The sequence below is a fragment of the Lissotriton helveticus genome, chromosome 8 (assembly GCF_964261635.1).
Source record: "Lissotriton helveticus chromosome 8, aLisHel1.1, whole genome shotgun sequence".
NCBI classification, from domain to species: domain Eukaryota; kingdom Metazoa; phylum Chordata; class Amphibia; order Caudata; family Salamandridae; genus Lissotriton; species Lissotriton helveticus.
This window is the reverse complement of record NC_136069.1, coordinates 599,028,065-599,050,036: the sequence shown is the minus strand read 5'-3', so window position 1 is coordinate 599,050,036 and position 21,972 is coordinate 599,028,065. Positions and strand designations below refer to the sequence as shown.

Genomic DNA, 21,972 nt, shown 5'->3' with positions numbered 1-21,972 from the left:
AGGAACTTGAGATCCACTTTATGAATAGGTTCAAACTGGTGACTCATGAGCTGGGCGAGCACTACATTTAAATACCAGGATGGAGGTGGACGTCGAATAGGAGGAAACATTCGGAATAGACCTTTAAAGAATTGTTGGATTATTCTAGCAGACTAAAGAGAGTTAGAGCCATCTTGACGGAATCTGGAAATGGCTGCCAAAAACACCTTCAGTGTGGAATGAGATATGCCTGATCTAGCCAAATGAAGAAAGAACGTCAAGATCTGTTCTGGTTTAGCATGAATTGGGTGTAAATTGGCAGAGTGACACCAGGTACAGAACCTTTTCCATTTAAGTTTGTATGTCTGAATAGTGACAGGCGCTCTAGCATTGGCCAAAACCTCTTGACAATCCTCAGGAATATCTAGATGGGCGAATTCAACGTGTTGAGGAGCCAAGCTGCTAATTTCAAGGAAGCTGGGTCCGGTTGACAAATTTGACCCCCTTGCATTGTCAGAACATTCGGTATTGATGGAAGCTGAATGGGATCGCACTCCTAGAGAAGTAGAAGCTCGGTGAACCAATATTGGCGAGGCCACCTGGGTGCAATGAGAATGAGGCGACACGGCTGCCTCTTCATTTTCTGGATGACTCTGGGAACTAAAGGAATCGGAGGAAATGCGTATGCATATATCTGAGACCAGTTCATCGAAAGCGCATCCCCTCATGAGTCCCTGTGGGAAATCCAGCTTGCAAAGTGTGGGCATTTTCGGTTCTGAATTGTTGCAAACAAGCCCAGGTCGGGGTGACCCCACTCTCGAAAGACTCGGTCCGGAGTCGGTTGATGGATCTCCCATTCGTGATTGGATATTGCAGATATGCTGAAAGAACCCGCTAGCACATTGGACATCCCTGGAACGTGAACTGCTGAAAGATTTATCTAGTGATCTAGAGCCCAATCCAAATCTCCTGGGCTTGCTGAGAAAGAAGGGCCAATTTTGTATCTCCTTGCTTGTTTAAGTAATGCATACTTTTTGTATTGTCTGTCCTGATTAGAACTGTGGACCCCTTTATTACTGCTCGAAAGGACTTCAAGGCCAGAAAAATAGCTCTCAGCTCTAGCAGATTTATGTGCCATTTCTTTTGCTGCGTTTTCCACTTCCCGTTGGCAGTCATTCCGTGAATGTGTGTCCCCCATCGTTCGAGGGAAGCATCCGTGGTAATGGTATAACTTGGCACTTCCGTCAGGAATGTACATCCTTCTTGCAAGTTTTTCTTTTGAATCCACCAGTGAAAGGCTTCTTTCATATGGTAAGTTATGCTGATCCTGTCGTCGAACTACCCCGAAACCTGCACCCATTGGAGGCTGAGTTCCTCTTGTAAAGGTCTCATGCGGAGATGACAGTTGGGTATCAGAGGGACGCAGGATGAGATCATCCCTAGAAAAGATTTGAACATCCAAACTGAAACGTACTCTCTTTATTGCAAGAGGAGAGCCATCTTGCAAATTTGTAGCTGCCTTTCTTTTGAGACGAAAGCCTGAGAGAGCCGAGTGTCTAGTGTGGCTCCCAGAAACGACTTTCTTTGTGACGGAGTTAGATGGGATTTTTCTAGATTGATTGAGAGACCCATAGATTGGAAAAGTGTCAGGCATCTTTCAACATGCACTCTTGCTGCTCCTAAATAATTGGCCTTCATAAGGCAATCGTCCAAGTATGGAAAAATGTGAATGCCTTCCAAGCGAAGATGCGCCGCTACTGGAGCTAACATTTTCCTGAACACACTGGGCGCTGAACGAAGTCCAAATGGGAGAACCTTGAATTGAAAATCCCTGCCAGCCACTCTGAATCTTAAGAACTTCCTGTGCCTGGGAAGGATTGGTACAGGAAAATAAGCATCCTGAAAGTCGATGGTGGCCATGAGATCCCCTTTGGAACGAAGCTGGAGGATTTCTTGAAGTGTTATCATCCGGAAGGATATTTTTTGAGGTATTTGTTGAGGACACGCAGGTCGAGGATAGGGCGCCATTCTCCTGACTTTTTGCGTATGAGGAAGAACCTCGAATAGAACCCTCTTCCTTTTTCCAATTGAGGAACTTTTTCGATTGCTCCTTTCCAAATCATTACATTTATCTGGGTGAACAACTCCTTGAGGTGAGCTGGTGGTGTACCTTTTGGAGGAGAATTTGGAGGGATTTTGACGAATTCTAAAGCGTGGCCCCTGGCCACTAAATCCAGGACCCACCTGTCCGTAGTAATTTTGGACTAATTCGAGAATAAATGGGATATTCTCCCTCCAACTTTTGACCTTGGGATGGGCAGAGGTGGTGGCAGGTGGTATGTCTCATTGCTTTCTGGAGCAATCTCGTCCCCGGTAAGAAGGCTTCCTTTTTCCTTGTGTGTAATTGTTCCCTCGCTGTCCGTATGTTTGTTGTTTATATGGTTGATACCGCTGGTTTCCTTGTGAGGACTGGTACGAGCGTTGCTGAGAGTATCTCCCTCTACTGGAAAAAGATCCACGTCCTTTGGCACAACGAAAGGACGATTTACGAAAATGCAGGCTTCCCAGCGACCTTGCAGTTTCTGTATCCTTCTTTATGGCCTGCAGAGCCTCATCAATATACTGGCCAAAGAGAAAGTCCCCATCAGGCATATCGATGATCTTAGCTTGGACCTCCTAGCGAAAGGATGTTGACTTCAGCCAACCCTGCCTTCTCAGCACTGCTGCTCCCGCCAACTGCCGGAAGCCTGTAGATGCCACATCTACTGCTGCGTCAATCATCTCTGCAGACGTGCACTCTCCTTCATGCAATATTTTCTTAGCTTCTGATCTTTCAGGCTCTGGAAACTTTTCAATATATGCTGAGATATCTGACCACATTTGTCTATCATATCTCCCTAATATTGCTAGGGAGTTTGCAGCACGGACAGTAGTTGCAGCTATTGTTGAAACTTTTTTGCCAATGGAGTCCAGGTGTCTGCCATCCCTGTCAGGTGGAGCGGTTACTTGGGAAGATGGGTTCCTGGCCCGTCTCTGGGCCGCTTGGGTGACCACTGACTCTGTCTTTGATTGCCCTATAAGGCATGTAGGTGAGGTGAGAGGTGCCTTATACTTTTTGTCTACATGATTTTAAGTCCCTCCTTCCAGATAAAGTCTATTATTGGAATCGTCTTCACCTGTCTGTGGCTGATCTTTAAAATCTTATAAGAACAGTCATCCTGTTTCGTTTCCATAGAGATTAGGAACCTTTTTGTTGCTCTTTCCATTATGAGATGGAATCCTCCAATATCTACAGGCGGAGAGTCCGCAGTACGAGGAGCAGTAGGTGATGGGATTTGTGTCTGGTAGTCATCCCACTCCGACAGTACAGATTTATCATCCACTTCTCCTTCTACCCTGTCGTCATCAGTGGTTACAGCCTCCTGAGTATGGTGAGTTTGTGCCGGAGAAGGTGGAACTGTGGAACGTACTTCGGGTGTTGATATTGGAGAAGATTGCCTTGGGGGTCTCAACGTTGATGCAGGTGCTGGAGGCATGGGCGTTGAAGGGACCGACCCTGCCTATTTAGATGGAGGAAACCGGCGATAGTAGTCGTCCAACATATACTGAAAGTTGTTGAGGAGAGCTAACTGCATCTGTGCTGTAGGCACCGTGGCAGGCGCCTGACTCATAGGCTCAGCAAACTGCTCTTCCTCATGATCTTCATCTTGAAACTTTATAAGTAGCTCAGATGGACTTCTGGCTGCGCAGAACCTGTCATCTACATCAGACTGTTCTTCGTACTCTTCTGAGTCTAAAAGTTGTTCAGGAAACTTCAATGGGGAGAGAGCCGCTAAGGAAGAGCCCCGTCTTTCCATTAAAGAAGCTACCGTAGACGGCGAAGCAAAGGAGGCAGCAGATAGTGCAGCAGACCAAACCTGTAGTTCTCTACACGATGAAAGAAGAGGCGTCGACGGACGAACCGTCGACGGTGCTGTAGACGGAGATGGTATATGGACTGTGGCACCGATGAAACAGTGGACTTCGTCGACGGGGCAATCACCATAGACGATGCTTTCGACGACGAGGCAATCTTCGTCGACGATGTCTTCGACGACGAGGCAGTCTTCGTCGACGATGCGGCCTTCGGCGACTATGGAAATCTCGTCGAAGGTGTGGTTGTCGACAGCAAGGTGATCTTCGTAGACGAGGAATCCGTTGACAGGGTGACTTTTGTCAACGGGCTAGGCGCCGTCGAGGTGCTCTTCGTCGACTATGCGCACGTCGACGGGACCTTTTTACTCTTCGTTGTAATAGGCGCATCGACGATTGAAGGCATTATTTTCGTCGACGAGATGGGTCGAATTGAAACTTTAATGTAGGTAAACACCAACCAAGTTGAGAAGTACTGAACAGAGCTCAGGGAGACTCCCTTCACACGACGTGCGGTAGAAAATCGTAGAGCCTGAGCCTCTGGGGAGAACATTCTGGTGGGTGCTGTCGCCTGATTGGCTGCAGTTTGGTCCGTACAAAATGACTAGGATAGTTATGAGTGTGGGAGTTTTTGCTCCTGTAGCTTAGGGCTACTTTACTTCCGGGTTGGTTATTACCAAGGGTTTTTGGTTATTATATGCATATTGCTTTTTTATGTACCGTGGGACTCCCACTCCGACGACGGGGAATGATTCAGGCATGTGAATCTATGAAAGACACCCCAATACTGGAGAATCCATGTTTTCAAACCACCGCCATGCAGCACCAGGGACCAGGACCCAATGCCAAAAGTTGCACCTAAGTTTGCTGAGCCCCGAAGTATTGTCCAAATGCAGCTGGGACCCCTGAAGGACGAGTTATCGACCCAGGAATGATTGGCCTGTGACCGTGATACTGAGCAACCAGTAGTCCAGTGGTGACTGAACTTCTGCCAGCACCGAGAGGACTTTGAAGGATGTTGACCCTGTGACCAGGACCACCTCACCTCCTTCGTGGACCTGGGCGTCTTTGCAGCAGGACCCCTGTTGACCCAATCGCATCCACAGAATCCTTTGAGCATCTTCAGCATCCTTCATCCCTTGCCTCAGGACCACTTCCATAGGGAAACCCTGCAAAGGATAAAAGTGCCTGGAACTGACTGAGGACTGCTTCACCTACTGCGGTAACTGTCTCTGAGGACCTTGCGGGTCCCTGCGACTGACTTCCTACTATAGTTGGTCCCACCTAAAGTGACTCTTAAGTGATTGCATTCTAACTAGCCAAATATTTTGGTAAAAAAGTTTCTAATTGTCATATTTGTTGAATTTGCCAGTGCTTGCTCACAGTTAAGTGAAATAACATGATTTACTATACCTTGTAGATTGTATATCTTCAGAACCCTCCGGTGTAACTTTTTTGTTGAGGTGTCTAAAAATGCATAAAAATACAGTCTATTTTTTATAAATTGGTGTCAAATTTCTTTGGTGCCTTGTCGATTTCTTCAATTCTCTTGGTGCTGTTTAAATGCTTTATACTTGTTCCTTTGTGTAAGCCTTGTTGCTCAAGATACACAGCCACTCAGGGTTGAGTTCAAGGTTTGACAAATTTAACCTAAGTGTCCTATAGGGATTGGTAAGTGTATTACACAGTCAGGGTGCACAACCACACCATATAATACACCCCATCTTCTCACAATAGCCACGTTCTAATCTTAGTGCTCATTCCCTAGTCCCCATGGATGGCGAAAGCAGTGTGGAGAGCCTTGGTAAGATATGTTCTCCACCCCAAGAATGTGCAATGTCAGCAGTTCTGCGCACTGGAGTTTCCAAGGCTGTCCTCGACAGAAGACTTTTTTCATCTCCATTGGAGCTCCGGCCTCCTTTATGCTTTTCCACCTATACCACTCCTGCCCAGAGTCCTCAAGAAAATCAGGAATAATCGAGCCCAAGTCATTCTTGTGGTTCCGGATTGGCCATGGAGAGTCTGGTATTGCGACCTTCTGAGCATGAGCATCAGTCCTTCAATCAAGCTGCCCCTTTGAGAGGATCTTCTGTTGCAGCATCAGGAAAGGGTTCTGCACCCGAACTGGCACACCCTCTTCCGCTTTCATGTATGGACATTGAGACTCAACAGTTGACAGCTTTCCACCTCACTGATTTCTCCCCCACCCCACCCTCTCGCCCTCTTGGAAGTCTGTGAGGATATTCTGCCAGCCAGGCATTTCTTCACCAAAACAGTGTACACCTACCATTGCAACAACTTTGTAGCATACTGTACTTCCAGAAACATCTGCACCTTCAGGCCAAGTTTTACTTCTTGTTCTTTCTCTGGCCCAGCAGGACTCCTCTCTGGTCACTGTTAAAGGTTATCTGTCTGCAATTTCGATATTCTTTCATTTGACGGACCAACCTTCTATGTTCAAGTTACCCATTGTGACTAGCTTCCTGAAAGGACAACAGCATGTGTTCCACCCTCCCCCCCCCCTGCCCCCCCAAGACATTCATCATACCCCAGTGGGATCTTAACCTGATCCTCACCTTCATCATGTGCGGTCCTTTGAGCCGCAACACATCTGCTTACTTCACTTGCTCACTATCAAGGCTGCTTTTCTAGTGGCCATAACATCGGCCAGTAGGGTTATTGAACTGCAAGCACTCTCTGTGCACAATTCTTATACCACCTTTTACCCAGAAAAGCTGGTTCTGATGACCTGTTCCTCCTTCCTTCCAAACAATTTGACAACTTTGACGTAGGCCAAAACATCACCTTGCCTACCTTCTTTGCTCCGCCTCACCCTTCCAAAGAAGAGGAGAGACTCCGCGGTTTGGACTACAGAGAGCGTTATCGTTCTGCCTTGATCGCGCACATGAGTTCTGGTGGACAATAAACTCTTTGTAGGATATGTTGGGGCAAAGAAAGGGATGGCAGTGCCCATCTCACGATGGATAGTTCTCTGTATTAAGGTCTGCTGTGCATTTGTCAAGACGCCACCCCCTGAGAGTTCGAGTGCTCATTTCACCAGAGCAAAAGCTGAGACCCCTGTAATAGCTTGCAGAGTACCTGCCCTGGACATCTGTTAGGCAGAAATGTGGGTGTCATTGCACACATTCACAAAGTATTACTGTCTGCATGGTCTTGTCTATCATGAACGGCACTTTGCGGCACATAATTGCACCATCTCTCGATGTATTGTACTCTGCATCAGACTGTGCTACACCTTCGCTAAAAAGAAGCTTACTGAGGGATTGTGTGCCCATTCCACCAGGGCCAAAGTCGCTATTAATGCATTAGCATGTGGGGGTACCTGTCTTGGAGATCTGCCAAGCAGTATCATTCATGAAACACTACTGATTGGACCCTCGGGTCTGTCAATACAGGCATTTTGCCCATTCGGTCTTCCAGGACTTTATGGTTTTAGCCTGGTCGCAGATCCATTTGGTATTGCTTGAGTATCTAATATAAGGTAAGGAATCTGCAGCCAGAAGTCTCTTTCAGATGAACAAATTACTTACCTTCAGCAACGCCTTATCTGGTAGAGACTCTCTGTGGCCACAGATTCCTTACCAATCCTCCTATCCTCCTATCCTCCCTGCTCTGCGAACAGATTCAGTAGGGCCACCTGTATGAGTGCCTAAACAATACACACCAATATGTTGTGTCTCCATGCTTCTGGCATGGAAGTTCATGAAAAGAAACTGACAGCGCTCTCAGGTGGCTCCAATATAGGTACCATGCACATCAGTTCTTGTGCAGACGATGACACCTGCTTGAAAATATCTAGCTCCAGTCTGATCCCTGGAGATTATTCTAAGGTAAGGAATCTGCAGCTAGAAGTCTCTACCATATGTGGTGTTACCGAAGGTAAGTTACTTGTTTGTCAGGGTTTATTGTTTAGTGAAGTATGACGTGAAGTTTCTCTGAAAGCCTGAGTTCCGGAGAATTGCAAGGTTGTTTTAGTGTTTCTGTGTTGGGAATTTCTCTTTGCGAAATGTGTGTACTGGGCATTCCATCTAGGTAGCAATAATTAAATATTGCTCTAAAAGGGACTAGATTGATTACTTTTTCCCTTATTCTGAACTGCTGCGCTTAGAGTTTGGAAATTTGAAAATAATTGAACATAGTGAACTCTTTGGATTGGTTATGTTATATTCTTTGTTAGCTTTGTAACTAAGGCCTGAACCCTGCAATTCCCTCTGAGCTCTCTACGTTAGGTAATTGCCCTTCATTACAAGGGAACCTAGCTGTGGCATTACATTTGTGGGGTAGTGGTTGATGTCCCTTTAGGGCTATGAGGTGAACTGGGATTCCCACGAACGATCCCTTCTCACACTCCCTTACACTACCATTTATGCCTGGCATGGTGGTTTGAATATTGGGGGATTTCCAGATTCAAAAAATGGGAATGTAGAGTGTTATTGGTAGCTAACCGGTCCCACTGACATCCTTCTATCCTGCCAAGCTATGTCCAGAATAAATTGTTAATGCTGTTAGTCCTTAATTAACAGGGGTTGGAAATGCTGGTGACCGAGGCAAGGATACCAAGCAAGACACATGGAGCCAGTTTGCTCTTATAAGCAGTCTGTGATTCCTCCATGAGGGTAAATGTCATTTAGTCAATGCAGCAAAAATCTTTGCACAACTCTGTTTGAAAATGGGGTAGAAGTGTATGCAGATATCTGTGCATATTCTTTCAAATGTACACTAACGTACATCGTGAAAAGGGCTATGGGTTGTAATGTACATGTTATATTAAATGGTAGGCCCTGTGCCTGCTTGTGTTCAGAAGATGCTTGTTCTATTGAATTGATAGTATATTTTTTCTTCTAGAGGATTGACATGGTTCCGGACCTGTTAAGTTCCAATTTATGCTCTTTGCGGTCTGATGTTGACAGGTAAGCAGTTCCTTTTTTTCAGATAGTTTGTCAATATTTGAACCAGTGTAACTGGATTGATGATCTTTTCAATACTGTTGTATTTACAATAATTATTGATCTTCTAATACTTCTCTGCAGGCTGGCCTTTTCATGTATTTGGGAGATGAACCACAATGCTGAAATTTTAAAAACTACATTCACCAAAAGTGTCATCAATTCCAAGGTCAGTGGCCATCTTTTGTTATTTCTAAAGCTCCTCTCGAGAAAGATAAAATGTTTGTGAACCTGGGTGTCACAAGTAAGATACTTGGCTAAGGATGTTCAACAACAGAGCAGCCCGAAAAGGCTGAGAACGTTGCACATTACAAAGCAGTGTTCTGAAGATGATGGTTGTACAGAGCTCAGGAAAGGACTGGATGGGAAGCAGTTCAAGCGAGAGAGACAGATCATGTTTTGACTGAGGACAGTTGAGGAGAGGTATAGTAGGGGAAAGTAGGAGTTGAGGTAGTCTGAGTAGGAGGGGGTTTGATTGTTACTTTGTCATTCTTTTTTTTGTTTTGTGTTCTAATAGTAGAGGTGGCTATATAACTTGGTAACATTGGGAATCTTTAAAACTAAAAATATTCAGTTAGGTTTCTGTGGACATCCAGCACAGTGAATGCTGTTATGTAAGCGGATTTCAAATAATTGTTAAGAACATTGGTTCCTAATCTGTAGTCTGTGGAACCTTGAAGGTTCTACAACACCTACTCAGTGGGTCCAGTACTCTTAGAACATTAATTAACATTAATAAAGTATGTGCACCTACAAAATATCAGATTAAACATTTTAAAACGCTCTGTAAATGGGAAGGAATTTGGTGGCTTCAATTGAATCACTTGTATGCACAAACAAAGATATGATTCATTAAGATTAAAAAAGAGAAAGTGATATGCAGTATCACAATGTAAAAACACATTTTGAAAAGCTCCAACCATTCCGTAAAAAAAAATGTAGATTCTTATATATTTTTTTATTTGAGAGTCTATATGAAAAATATATTCCATAATGTGTGTATTTATTTGATGTATATTTGTTTCTGTAGTTTTTCAATATGAATCCTTTTCTAGATTCACATGCTGTGCATTATTCCGCCATCTATGGTTTGGTCTTGAATTGTATATATTTTTTTCTCTCTCTTGGCTGTGTGCGTCGTTTGTTGGTGTTGATCCCCTGAGTGATGTCAAATGGCGTCCGGGAACTTCCTGTGCGTAGTCTCCATTTTCAGATTATTTTTTCTGCAGTTGGATCAGGAAGCAATGGAGCAGCTTTGAAAGATTTTCGGAAAATTTAAGTTTTAAAACAAATTCGACCGAATCGCCAAAGACAGCAAGAGGGACTACAACAAGAGAGAAGGGGACCATTCTCATTTTTTTCCAACAGGCACCCTGCTGGTACCAGCCACATGGTCAGAGAATGGTCAGAGAATGAAGGCAGGTAGTGGTCAATGAAAACACCCCCCTTTAAATTCAGCCACAACTGCCCCCACAAGTATGCCCAGAGAGACCCCCATAAGATCTACAACCTGTCTCCCGAAAGATCACCAAGAGTAGGACTCCGAGGCCTATGTTGCATTTGTACACAAGATTCTAAAGGTACCTCAGTGACAGAGGCTGGAACACTACACCACCATTGACAGCACTCAAATGACGTAGGTTTCTTGAAGGACCTTGTCCTATCCACTGACGATGAGTAAAAAGTTGAGGAAGCGGAGACAGCTCATGGAGAAGAATGGAACATCAGAATATATGCGGCCGACACTAAGAAAAAAAAAAGCGGCAAAAAAGCCGGTGAAGGATGCCAAAAAAAGAAGCCAACGTTAATTAAACTGCTAAAAGGCTCAGGTCCCAAACCCTCAGACAAAACGTCCCACGATGCAGCCTCAGCTTCGAAATACTTGTCGAACATCCCACAATGCAGCCTCAGCTTCGAAATACTCGTCGGCAAAAGGTCAGCTGAAACACACCGATCCAAACAGATCTTGACTGGGGGATCCCGAAGGAGCTGAGACACTGTTGAAATCTTGTACGATGCCATCTACTGGAAAGAAAGCGAGAGAGAGAAGATCAAGGTTTCGGACACAGTAGACCCATCAACGCTAAAGAAGAGGCCATTGCTGAAGCTCGATACTGAAAAGAAAGCTCTAAATGTTAAACGCAAGAAAAGAAGGCCAGAGGCAGAAATGGTCTCCTTCCTGTAAAGGAAGAAGGAGTTTGACGACTACTTGAAAGAATTGCATATTCCTGCTAAGCCTTCAACATTGACCAAGATGGAAGACAACCCGTCTGCTTTGGAGGCCCCAGCAACTCCAGAACCTCATGATGAAGATCAGGAAGAGTTATATGAACTCAAGGCGGTCAAAAAAGCTACAGGGTTTGACGAAGAATCATGGCACAATCTCAATGTCGAGGCCCCAGAAGATACGGTGGGTAGCTACCCTTCGAGTCTGTCTCCCCCCGATGACCTAACCCTGTACAACAGCCTCCTCAAAAGGGCTGCTGAGACATTTGGGGTTCAGGTAGGGGAGGAAAACTGAGATTCATGCTTACTCCTTGAAACCCTAATGCCCTCTCACAAATGGTATTGGACCATGGGAAGGAGGCATTTCAGGAACCAGCCACTGCCAGGCCCATACACTCAGAGTAGATTAAAAATACAAACCATCTACTCAAGACCCTAAATACATCCAGGGAAAAACTCCTGCGGAATCAATAATTGTTGCAACCGCTAGGAAGAGGGACAACGTTCATACAACCACAGGTCCACCTCCTGAAAAAGAAAGTAAAGGACTTGACCTTCTGGGAACAAAAATGGAGAGGGAGGCCGCAACTCAATGGAGGATTGCTAACTCTAATGCCCTCTTGAACAGTTACCGACATTAACCATGTGGCGAGATGGAGTCCCTCATGCAGCACCTCCCAGAGAAGGCCAAAAAGACTACCAAGGCAGTGATGCAAGAAGGGAGGAATATTACTAAAACCTGCCTAAAGTCATCCTTAGACGCAGCAGGCGCTGCTAGCAGGCAGATGTGGACCAAACAACACTTGGAAGCCACACCTGGCTCAGCATCCGGATTCAAACCAGGGGTAAAAGCTTCAATAATTAACATGCCTTTCACAGGAGATGTCCTGTTTAGACAGGCAGTGGATGAGCCAGTGAGAAAGTGCCTCTTTTGGATGGTTATTCCCCCTCTTTTTGCCCGGTTTTAATGTGGTTTCAATTGTAGTGCGCAGGGTCCCTGCCAACCAGGTTCCCTGTGCCAGGGCTCCTTTCCTTAAAAACAAATCCCTAATGCCACTTCTGCCCTCTGAAAGTCCCTAGTAAATGGTAATCAGAGTACCTAGGGCCTGGTGTCTGAAGAGGGCCCCTTGGGACCCCCTCTCACTGGGACAATTCCACTGCCTTTGCAGCTTGCATGCTCCTGTGAGGGAGAAAACGACAAAGTCGACATGGCACCCTGCCTGGGTGCCCTGCCAGCTAACACTACCTAAAGGCATAGGGAAGTCACCCCTCTAGCAGGCCTCGCAGCCCTAAGGCAGGGTCCTCTATACCACAGGTGAGGGCATATCTTCATTAGCAGATATGCCCCTACAATATTGGGGTCCATTTCCTAATATTGTGAGTGCCAGTGAAGCTGCAGAGAGACTAGAAACAATGCACATCCTGGGCAGAGGTGTCATACCTCCTCCCCAGGATGGGCCAGTGCTCAAAGAGGGAAGCTTCTAAGGCCTGCTGCCTTTGTAATGTGACCCTCTGCCTCTGCTGCTTGCAACAGATGGCAGCCCCCTGTTTACACCCCACTTTGGGTGGTGTTGGACTTGTCCTTTTCCCCCAAAAATTTTCGCTTTTGACCCCCTTGTCTAGGATGTCTCCCCCATGGTAATAAACCTGTATAGGCCATGTGTGGTAGGAGTTGCCCTGTTTTAAATATGTAAAGTCATGTAATGGTGTGAGCACTTGTAAATTTCCCCCCATTTTAGAAATGCACCTGACTAAAATGTACTGCGTTTAAAATGGATGCCAAGGCCATGGGTTTTGCCACCTGACTGCCATAGGTCAGCGGCCTAGTTATTATTACCCAGCCACCCCTAGCTTTTGGAGGGAAAGCCTGGCACCCAGGGTGCTCAACCCCTCCCCTTGAGCCAGTTTAGGCCAGCTTTGCCAACATTCTAGAAGGTTCTGGCACTGCCTGGGAGGAGGGTATAAGTAAGGGGGATGTGCCGCCAGAGAGTCAGTCAGAGCTGGGACAAGAAAGAGAGGGGACCTGCTGCGAGGTGCTACCGCCACATGGGCCTGTGAGCTGGGCCCTGCACCCCTAAATCCCCCCCCCCTCTGCTGTCCCCCGGGCCCCTGACAAGGGAGGGCCCCTACCCAGGTCACTAACGCTGTTTGGACCGGGTACCACGCCAGCACTGCGTGAAGAAGCACCCAGGAGGTGAGGAGTGTGCCCCTGAGGCTGACTGTGGAACTGTTCGCCCCCCCCCCCCCCTGTGAGATGTGCTGCCAGGGGCTGTGCTGCAATAGCGCTGTTCTGGGGAGGTTGATGCCCCCAAGGAAGCTGTGGCCCCCTGTGGAAGCCCTGACGCTGTGAGGCACTGCCTGTGAAGCGCTAGAAACTCGAACTGTGCCCTGCATAGCGCTGTGTGTTGAAGCGCTGGAGAAGTGCTAAATTCCTGCCCCCTCTGCGTGGCCTGAGAAAGGAGCTGAGGTTGTGGGCAGAGGGAGGAGCAGTGCGCTGTGAATAGCGCCGTTTGCTGAGGAGAATAGCGCCGTGTGGCCTGAGGGCACTGTGAGGGGAATCGAGCTGGAGGAGCCTACCCTCGTTTTGGCACGCTGTCTGCCATATAAATAATTAATTAAAAGGGAGCCTACCCCTTACTGCCGCCGAGGAGTGTTGGCGCTGCCTTGAGCCGGTTGTAAATAGGCGAAAATCACTGCCGCGGCCCGGCGCCGCCTTGAGGGACCCCCCCATCGTCGCGGCGGCCCCCGGTGTCAGGAGAGGGCCGCCGAAGTGAAGAGAGGGCCGCGCTAGGCCCTGAAGCCTCCTTCACCCCCATCACGTGACGGGGGCCCGGCCGCGTCATCGACCCGCCAACGCCGCGCACAAATTGGCCTGCGCGGCCGTGCCCTTGGAAGGCCGCGCAGGGATTGGCTGCCGGCCGGCAGCCCGGGAAGAGGAGCGCCCCGAAGCCCTGGGTCCCAGTGAGGGAGGGGGACCCAGGTGAAGCGCCGGTGCGGGGCCCCCGTGACCGAGGGGGAGCACCGAGTGTGCCTTATCACCGGAGCGGGTGCCCACCCTGCCGGTGAGTGCCCCCGCGCTGAAGGGAAAAGAGCGGCGCGTCATCTGCAGGGCTCCGTGTGAGAGAGGGAGCCCTGCCATCGTGAGGGAGGACGTCGTTGTGCGCCTTGCCGAGCCTCGATTGGGCCTGAGGACTGGAGCGGGTGTCCACCCTGCCAGTCAGGATGCCAGAAGAAGCCGAGCCTAAGCCCCGGGTCCCCGCGAAAGGGGAGGGGCCCGAAGCCAGCCGGAGGTGTTTCGCGGGGCCCCCGTAGTGGAGAGGGAGCCCCGGTTGTGCAGCATAGGCCTGAGTGAGGCCTTGTGGGCCCCGAGTGGCCTGCGCAGGATTGAGGAGCTGAGCCCCACAGGAAGAACCAAGTGCAGCCGGTGAGTGGGGCCTGTCTTAAGTTGGTGGAAGGGGGGCAACGGGGTACATTGCCGGTGCCCGCCCCCGGGGACTGTGTTACCTTATCAGGTGCCCCGTCTGGCAGAGGGCATCTGCAACTTGGGCTCCAGAAGGATTGAACTGTCCTGACTTTCCTGCACTTAACTGCCCCACCAGATAACTCGGGATTGCCCTCATTGAATATTTTTGGGGTGGAGAGCATCATCCCCCCCCCCCTTTTTGAAGATATAGATCCCTGCTGTATGGGTTGCCCTGAGGTCCCCCAGTTATTGCGGACACCTGGTGAAGGAAATGTTTAAGGGTGCCCCCCTGTTGTTAATGTTACTGATGCCATTGCATATTAAGGTTACACGCCTGCTAGGTGATCCTACGCTGATTCCAGGCTGTTAGACAACTAAGGTTGTGGGCCCCTGCGGATGTTATTTACCTGCCTAAGTGACCCTAATGTACGCACTAGTGAGGGGCACAATGTGTTAGATGCCAGGGTATTGCTCAGGAATTATGCGCCAGTGTTGAAATGCTTATGGTTAAATGCCTAATGTCAAAGCGTAATGTGTATGCCTAAGGTTCAATTGCATACAAGGTGCCTACTACCCTGATGAGATGGTCATCTCCCTGGCCTAAGGTGATTAGACCGATATCGAACGTTGATGTGCCCTTTTACTGCAGGTGTCCTGCCCCGGTGCTGGCCTGACGTGTCATTCCAGGCCCCTGGTTATATCCCATTGCTGATTTATTACAGGTGTTCCTGTCTGTTGGGATTTACTGTGATGTCATGAAGTTTTCCTTTACAGGGGTCGGGTTGGAGTTATACTGCTATGGATGAGAGCCTGAGTTGGCCCCACCATTGTAACCCCAGGTTTTATGACAAATGTAATCACCTTCTTTATTTCAGCTATGGACTTACAGACTCAGCCCTTACTTCCCATGTAAATAATCCCCCCTGATACACTTGGCTCTGGTGCCAGTTGGCGCCATGTTGTGATACCACTGTTGATGCATTTTTGCCTTGCAGGTTGGAGATACTAAACTACTTACTAATTTTCCAACTCAAACTGGTGTCCTGCCTCTTTTGTGGTGTGCCTGGTGTGTTGTCTGTGGGTACTGCGTGAGTGCTTCACATGTCCTCCGAAGTTTGGCCTGCCCGCTTGGTTCCATGCTACCCCCTTGGAGATTTGGGTAACCCCATTTCTTACAGGTGGGAACACCAGTGGGTAAACTCAGGAAGAATAGGAGGTGTGCGCACCTCTGCCAACACCACCCCTAAGGTGAATGAGGCCAGGTGAAGCATATCTAGGCTGTGGGGTTTTAGGTTTAAACCTATAATAACTGATAAAAATCCCACTGAAAGAAAAATAGCCCTCACCAGTGAAAACATATAAACACTGAAAAAACACCTGCACAACCACAAACTAAATGGCAATCAAAGAAAGGAAAAAGAGAGTGAAGAAAGGAAAAAGAGAGTGAAAGAGTCATTTTTTTCTTCCTGAAGAGGTCAATACAATGTAACTTTGTTATACAAGCTAGCAGTAAGAAAGACTGGCTAACATTATTCTGCTTGAGTTTTGTTCTTTAGGGATGCCACTAAAATATTGTTTCTTCTTCCTTTTACTTTTTCCAGTTTTGTGGACCTTTAGTCTAAAGATGCAGGGTTTAGTTTCATATTTTAGGTGTAGTTTAATTATTTTATAAACTGAAGAGAATCAGGAACTCATATTTGATATTTTGGCTGCATTTGCATTTCCAAATGATTGGAAGAGTGCGCGGGTAAAGCCATTCCTAAAAAAGGTGGCTGCAGACCCGAACGCCCTACAGAACTATAGGCCAATCTCTCTTCTCCCCTGCTGCTCGAAGGTCCTGGAAACTCTGGTGAACCAACAGCTTTCTAATTATTTGGAACAGCACAACCTTTTGGGACCCCTCCCAGTCTGGATTTCGGGCATCCCATAGCACGGAGGCTGCACTGTTGGAGGTGACGGATTCCATAAGGATGACCTTAGATAGCGGGACCCCAGTAATCCTAGTCCTCCTCGACTTGTCAGCAGCGTTTGACACCATCTCACACAAGACGCTGCTAGGCAGACTGAGGGGGATTGGGGTGCAGGGAAGGGCCCTTAAGTGGATTCAAAGTTTCCTCTCAGGGCGTACCCAGAGTATCCAGCTAGATACGTTCGTATCGCAGACCGTCAAGGTAGTTAAAGGCGTACCACAGGGATCTGTGCTTAGTCCGACCCTGTTTAATGTGTACGTAACCCCATTGGCCGATATCATCAGAGGCCATGGCTTTCAAACTATCTCATATGCGGACGACACGCAGCTAATTGTCCCGATCGGGGAGGATATTATATCCACCCAATCAAGGTTCAGAAGCTGCATGACTAGCATCGCTACATGGATGAGGAGGAATTTTTTACAGCTCAACTCCTCAAAAACTGAAATCTTGCTGTTTGGGAAGGCAGAGACCTTCTGGTCCCCAGAGTGGTGGCCCACTGAGCTGGGCGATGCCCCCGCACCCAGGAGTTATGCGAAGAACCTGGGCATTAAGATAGACAATAGGCTATCCATGGAGGAACAGGTCAAGACAGTCTCAGGTGCCTGTTTTGGCACCATGAGAATGCTTAGGAAGGTCTTTCCGTGGATCCCTTTGTCAGCAAGGAAGACCCTTATCCAGTCACTCCTGGTGAGTCGGCTGGATTATGGAAACTCGCTGCTGGTGGGAGCAAGGGAAGATCTTTTATCTCGACTCCAGGTAGTGCAGAGTACGGCGGCCCGCCTTGCCCTCAATAAATCGGCAAGGACACCATCAGCCCCACTGCTGCATCAGCTACACTGACTCCCGGTGAGGAAGAGAGCTATCTTTAAGATGCTCTGTGTAGTCTTTAGATCACTTCAGGGAAAGGGCCCTGCCTACCTTAGGAATAAACTTAGGTGGTATCAGCCAGCCCGACAACTGAGATCTAGCAACTCCAATTTTCTGTGTACCCAGAAAATACGGAAGGCACGTATTGGAGGTAGAGCCTTCTCCTACCTGGCAGCCAGCCATTGGAATACGCTTCCACAAAATCTTAGGTTGTGCAGGGAATTAACAAATTTTAAAAAACTGTTGAAGACATGGCTCTTTTAAATACATATCCTCACGATCTTTCTCCTTGTATAGCGCCGAGAGATCCTTTCGGGGATGGTTCGTATGCGCTCAATAAATCCACAAATAAATAAATAAATTTGATTCTTTCACTGATAGGTAAAATGGCTGGTTTCATAAAAATCTTTCCTAATATGTGTCATCACATTTACCCACAGAGAATGGGTAAAAACCCTTAATACATCAGACCATAGTTTCTAGTGGGTCAGTATTGATAGAAGGTGAATTGCCAACACCTCAGGCTTTAAACATTCAATGCAAGGTATAGTGACAAGTATATATATCACCAAGCATCTGGGATAGTGGTGAAAACATGACACCAGACTTTTGGAAAACATGGAACGCAGTGTCACTTGTAATGCTCTGCAAAAAAGGTTCTTTCCAAGTTCAACAAAGATTGGAGTGATATTGTTTGTATTTGCAGTTATTCAGCTATGTATATAAAAAAAGTTGTGTGATGACCTGTCAAATTGATACCCGAGCTGAAGTGATTCCCTGTAGGAGATCCTTGCCACTTGTTAGATGATATGCTGAAAGCATCTTTACAGTCTTTAGAGTTAATGAGGGATGCTATTGACTTTTTAGTCCATTCTGGTGCACTGTTTTCTTATGCACAGGAACTAAAACGCAAATATTTATCATTCTGTGCTTTATGTGGAATCGAAGAAAGAGTCATCCCAACTGTGTCCCTTAGCTGATGGTTCTCATCCCAAGGGGCTATGAATGCTGGGAGGGCCTTTTCACAGAAGTTTACATGGGAAGGAAAGAGCGAGCGCACATGACCCAAAGACTCACTGAAGAAGTACTGTATGGTGTACTACAATAAGATTAATTTGCAAAAATCTATTTGGACCTCATATACACTATGTACACTGTTTATATACCATGTTCTTTCAGTGCTGAAAGCAAGCAATAATAAAAGCAAAACGTTCCATAAACACCGGGAAAAAACTTTTTCTGTTGGTTTTAGTGGCGCGAAAATGTGTAACCACTGATAACTGTTTTTTAAGATATTGAAAACACTGAAAAAAAAACACCAGAATTTACCAAAAATAGAAACTGAAAACAGGAAAGCCTAAGCATATCTATTAATCCCCGCCATCCTGACGATGGGGAGACCCCTCCAATCAGGACTAGGCCTATGCCCCCTTCCACAGGAGGGTGTAGTCACCCCAGGTACGGTGCCCATTGGCCCTACCTGCTACTCTCCTAAATCTAGTATTTAGGTGGCTTCACCAGACCTGGGAACTAGATCTGCGATGACCTAAGAGGAAAGAAGACGACTCTGCAGAGAAGACTTAAGACGATGACTGCCTTGGCCCTGTCCTAGGCTTTATCAGAGGGTAGTGTTGAGCATTTTTTTGTACACACTCCGCCAAGAAATGATGTCACATACTCAAAGACTGAACTCTGACCAATTTTGTTTTGTATAAAAATATTATTCAATTGTATTTTATTTCTAGAACCAAGCCAGGCCTGGTTCAGATAAGTGTAATAGTACTTTGCAAGACTAATGCAGTTAAATACAGCCTGAATGCAATTGGATTGGTTACAGGTAAGTCACTTGTTCATAAAACAGAAGTTACTTTTTCTAGTCCTTTACTCTATTTACTGCAACAGAAACCCAGCTTCCTACAGACAGGATATCAGTTTCCACAATTGGTAACTAAAACAAGAGACATTGGGGAAAAAGTGTCAAGGTCAGGGCAAAAATACATCTGTTCGCAATAGCAAAAAAAAAAGCAAAATGCCAACACTTCTTCAGGTTTCCATTCCGAAGGGAATGCCCTGTCAGTAAACTGGTCAGGGAGATATGCATAATCTTTTCCTCGGATTCCCCCGATACCAAAGTTGCTGCAGAAAGACAACCAGAGACAAGACTCCTCCTCATAGCCCCACAATGGGCCCGACAGACCTGGTACTCAGACCTACTAGAGATGTTCAGGGGACAAATGATCACAGTTGAAGCAAAACAAGAGCTACAATTTGGTAATCTACAACTGCTGCCTAGGACAATGGAAACCTTTAGAGAGGCAAGGAAAACAAGCAAGCACAAGGAAATGTCATGCTGAAAAATGGAGCAGATATATTCACTGGTGCACTGATAACAGAAATATGGAGACAAGGACAAAACAGGAAACTGTATTGAGATACCTCACTCACCTGTTAGATACTGGGCTAACCTATGCATCGTTAACCTCTTTGGTGCTTAGGACTGCCCCCGGCGGGTCTGACGTCACAGTGGGCGTGTGCGGAGGACGGCCAGGGGCCGTCCAAAACACGCCCACTCATTCATTCTCCGGCACAGAGGTAGAATTCGCGCAGTGTCGAAAGGGGGTTAAAGGTACACCTGGCAGCAATAGTATCCTACACCAGGAGGACTTCACGCACCAGCTTCTAAACATCCTTAGTGGTGGAGAGGTTCTTTGAGGGTTCTAAGCAGGTTGCACCACCAATATCAGTTCCAGCACCATTGTGGAACTTAAAAACCGTCCTAACCCAGTTAGTGGCAGACCCGTGTGAACCTATGCACAAAACAGACCTCAAATCACTTTCACTCAAGACAACATTTCGGATTGCAATCGCATCACTATGCAGAGTGAGCGAGCTTCAAGCACTAACAATACAGGACCCATACCTACAAATACACAAGGACAAAGTGGTTCTTAGAACCACACACAGTTTCTGGCCAAAGTGCTGGCCCTGTTTTATGTCAACCAAAGCATACAGCTACCAACTTTTTTCAAAGAGCCTAAGACACAGATGGGAAGAGCCTTACACACAGATGTAAGGAGGCCTTCAATGTACTATCTTCAATCGGCGTTTCAATCAAGCATTTGTTGAGCGCGACTACTCACCCGTAAGGGTCTTAAGGCGGTGGGGGTGGGAGGGTGTTGGTGCAGGTTCCAGTCCATCAAGGAGGGGGTGTCTCGAAGAGCCAGGTTTTGAGGTTTCTCGCAAAGATGGGCAGAGCTGTAGTCTGTCTGAGGTGGAACAGAAGGGCGTTCCAGGCTCTGGCTGTGAGGAAGGAGAAGGACATGCCTCCCGATCTGGTCTTTCTGGTGTGGGGGACCACTGCGTAGGAGAGCTGGACTGATCGTAGGGACCTTTGGGTGCGTGGAATTTGAGTCGGCTGTTCAGGTATGCTGGTCCGGTGTCGTGGAGGGCCTAGTGTGCGTGGGTGAGCATCTTGAAGGAGCTTGTAGCCTCGATGGGGAGCCAGTGGAAGGTGCGCAGGTGCTGGGAGATGTGGCAGTGTCTTGGCAGGTTGAGGACCAGTCTTGCGACGGCGTTCTGGATGTTCTGTAGCTTGCGGGTGAGGTTTTTGTTAATTCCGGCGTAGAGTGCGTTGCCGTAGTCGAGTCTGCTGGTGACCAGGGCATGAGTGACAGCCTTTCTGTGTTCAAGGGGGATCCATTTGAAGGTCTTACATAGCTAGCGGAGGGTGTGGAAGCAGGAGGACTAGACTAAGTTGATCTGCTGGTCCAGGATGATTCCCAGGTTTCATGCGTGGTCCGCGGGGGTGGGCGGGCTTCCGAGGGCGGGGGGGCCACCAGGTGGCGTTCCAGACGTCTGGCTTTGGGCCCATGAGGAGTACTTTTGTTTTTTTGGTGTTTAGTTGTAGGCAGCTGTTTTTCATCCATTTGGCGACGGCTTCCATGCCTTCTCGAAAGCTGTTTCTGGTGGTGTTGGGTTTGTTGGTTAGGGAGAGGATGAGTTGTGTGTCATCTGCGTATGACACAATGTTGAGTCCGTAGGTTTTGACGATGGGGGCGAGCGGAGCCATGTAGACATTGAAGAGCGTAGTGCTGAGGGAGGACCCCTGGGGGATTCCGCAGGTGGTTTGTGTAGGGTCCGAGAGGAAAGGGGGGAGTCTGACCCACTGCATTCTGCCGGAGAGTAAGGCGTGGATCCAGTCGAGGGCCTTGTCCTGGTTACCTGCGTCATGGAGTCTGCGTATTAGGGTGTGCTGAGAGACTGCGTCGAACGTCGCTGAGAGGTCGAGGAGGATGAGGGCTACTGTTTCTTCTTTGTCCAGTAGAGTGCATATGTCGTCTGTTGCGTTGAGGAGGGCGGTTTCAGTACTGTGTTTTTTTCTGAAGCCGGATTGGGAGGAGTTGAGGATGTTGTGCTCTTCGATTAATGTGGCAAGTTGGCTGTTGATGGCTTTCTCGATGACTTTCACTGGGAACGGGAGCAGGGAGATGGGTCTGTAGTGTTTGAGATTGGTGGGGTCTGCCAAGGGTTTCTTTAGGAAGGGCTTGACCTCGGCGTGTTTACAGTAATCGGGGAACGAGGCGGT

At 47.5% G+C, this 21,972-nt stretch overlaps 1 protein-coding gene across 1 annotated transcript in view; it reads left to right on the top strand.

Moving 5' to 3' along the window:
* Positions 1-21,972, top strand: part of DIS3 (DIS3 exosome endoribonuclease and 3'-5' exoribonuclease) — a 261,428-nt gene that overhangs the window by 133,903 nt on the left and 105,553 nt on the right. Inside the window, exons 12-13 of the mRNA XM_078657423.1 lie at positions 8,758-8,822; positions 8,943-9,027. Coding sequence (XP_078513549.1) covers positions 8,758-8,822; positions 8,943-9,027 — 150 coding nt within the window. The remainder of the gene's footprint in view (positions 1-8,757; positions 8,823-8,942; positions 9,028-21,972) is intronic.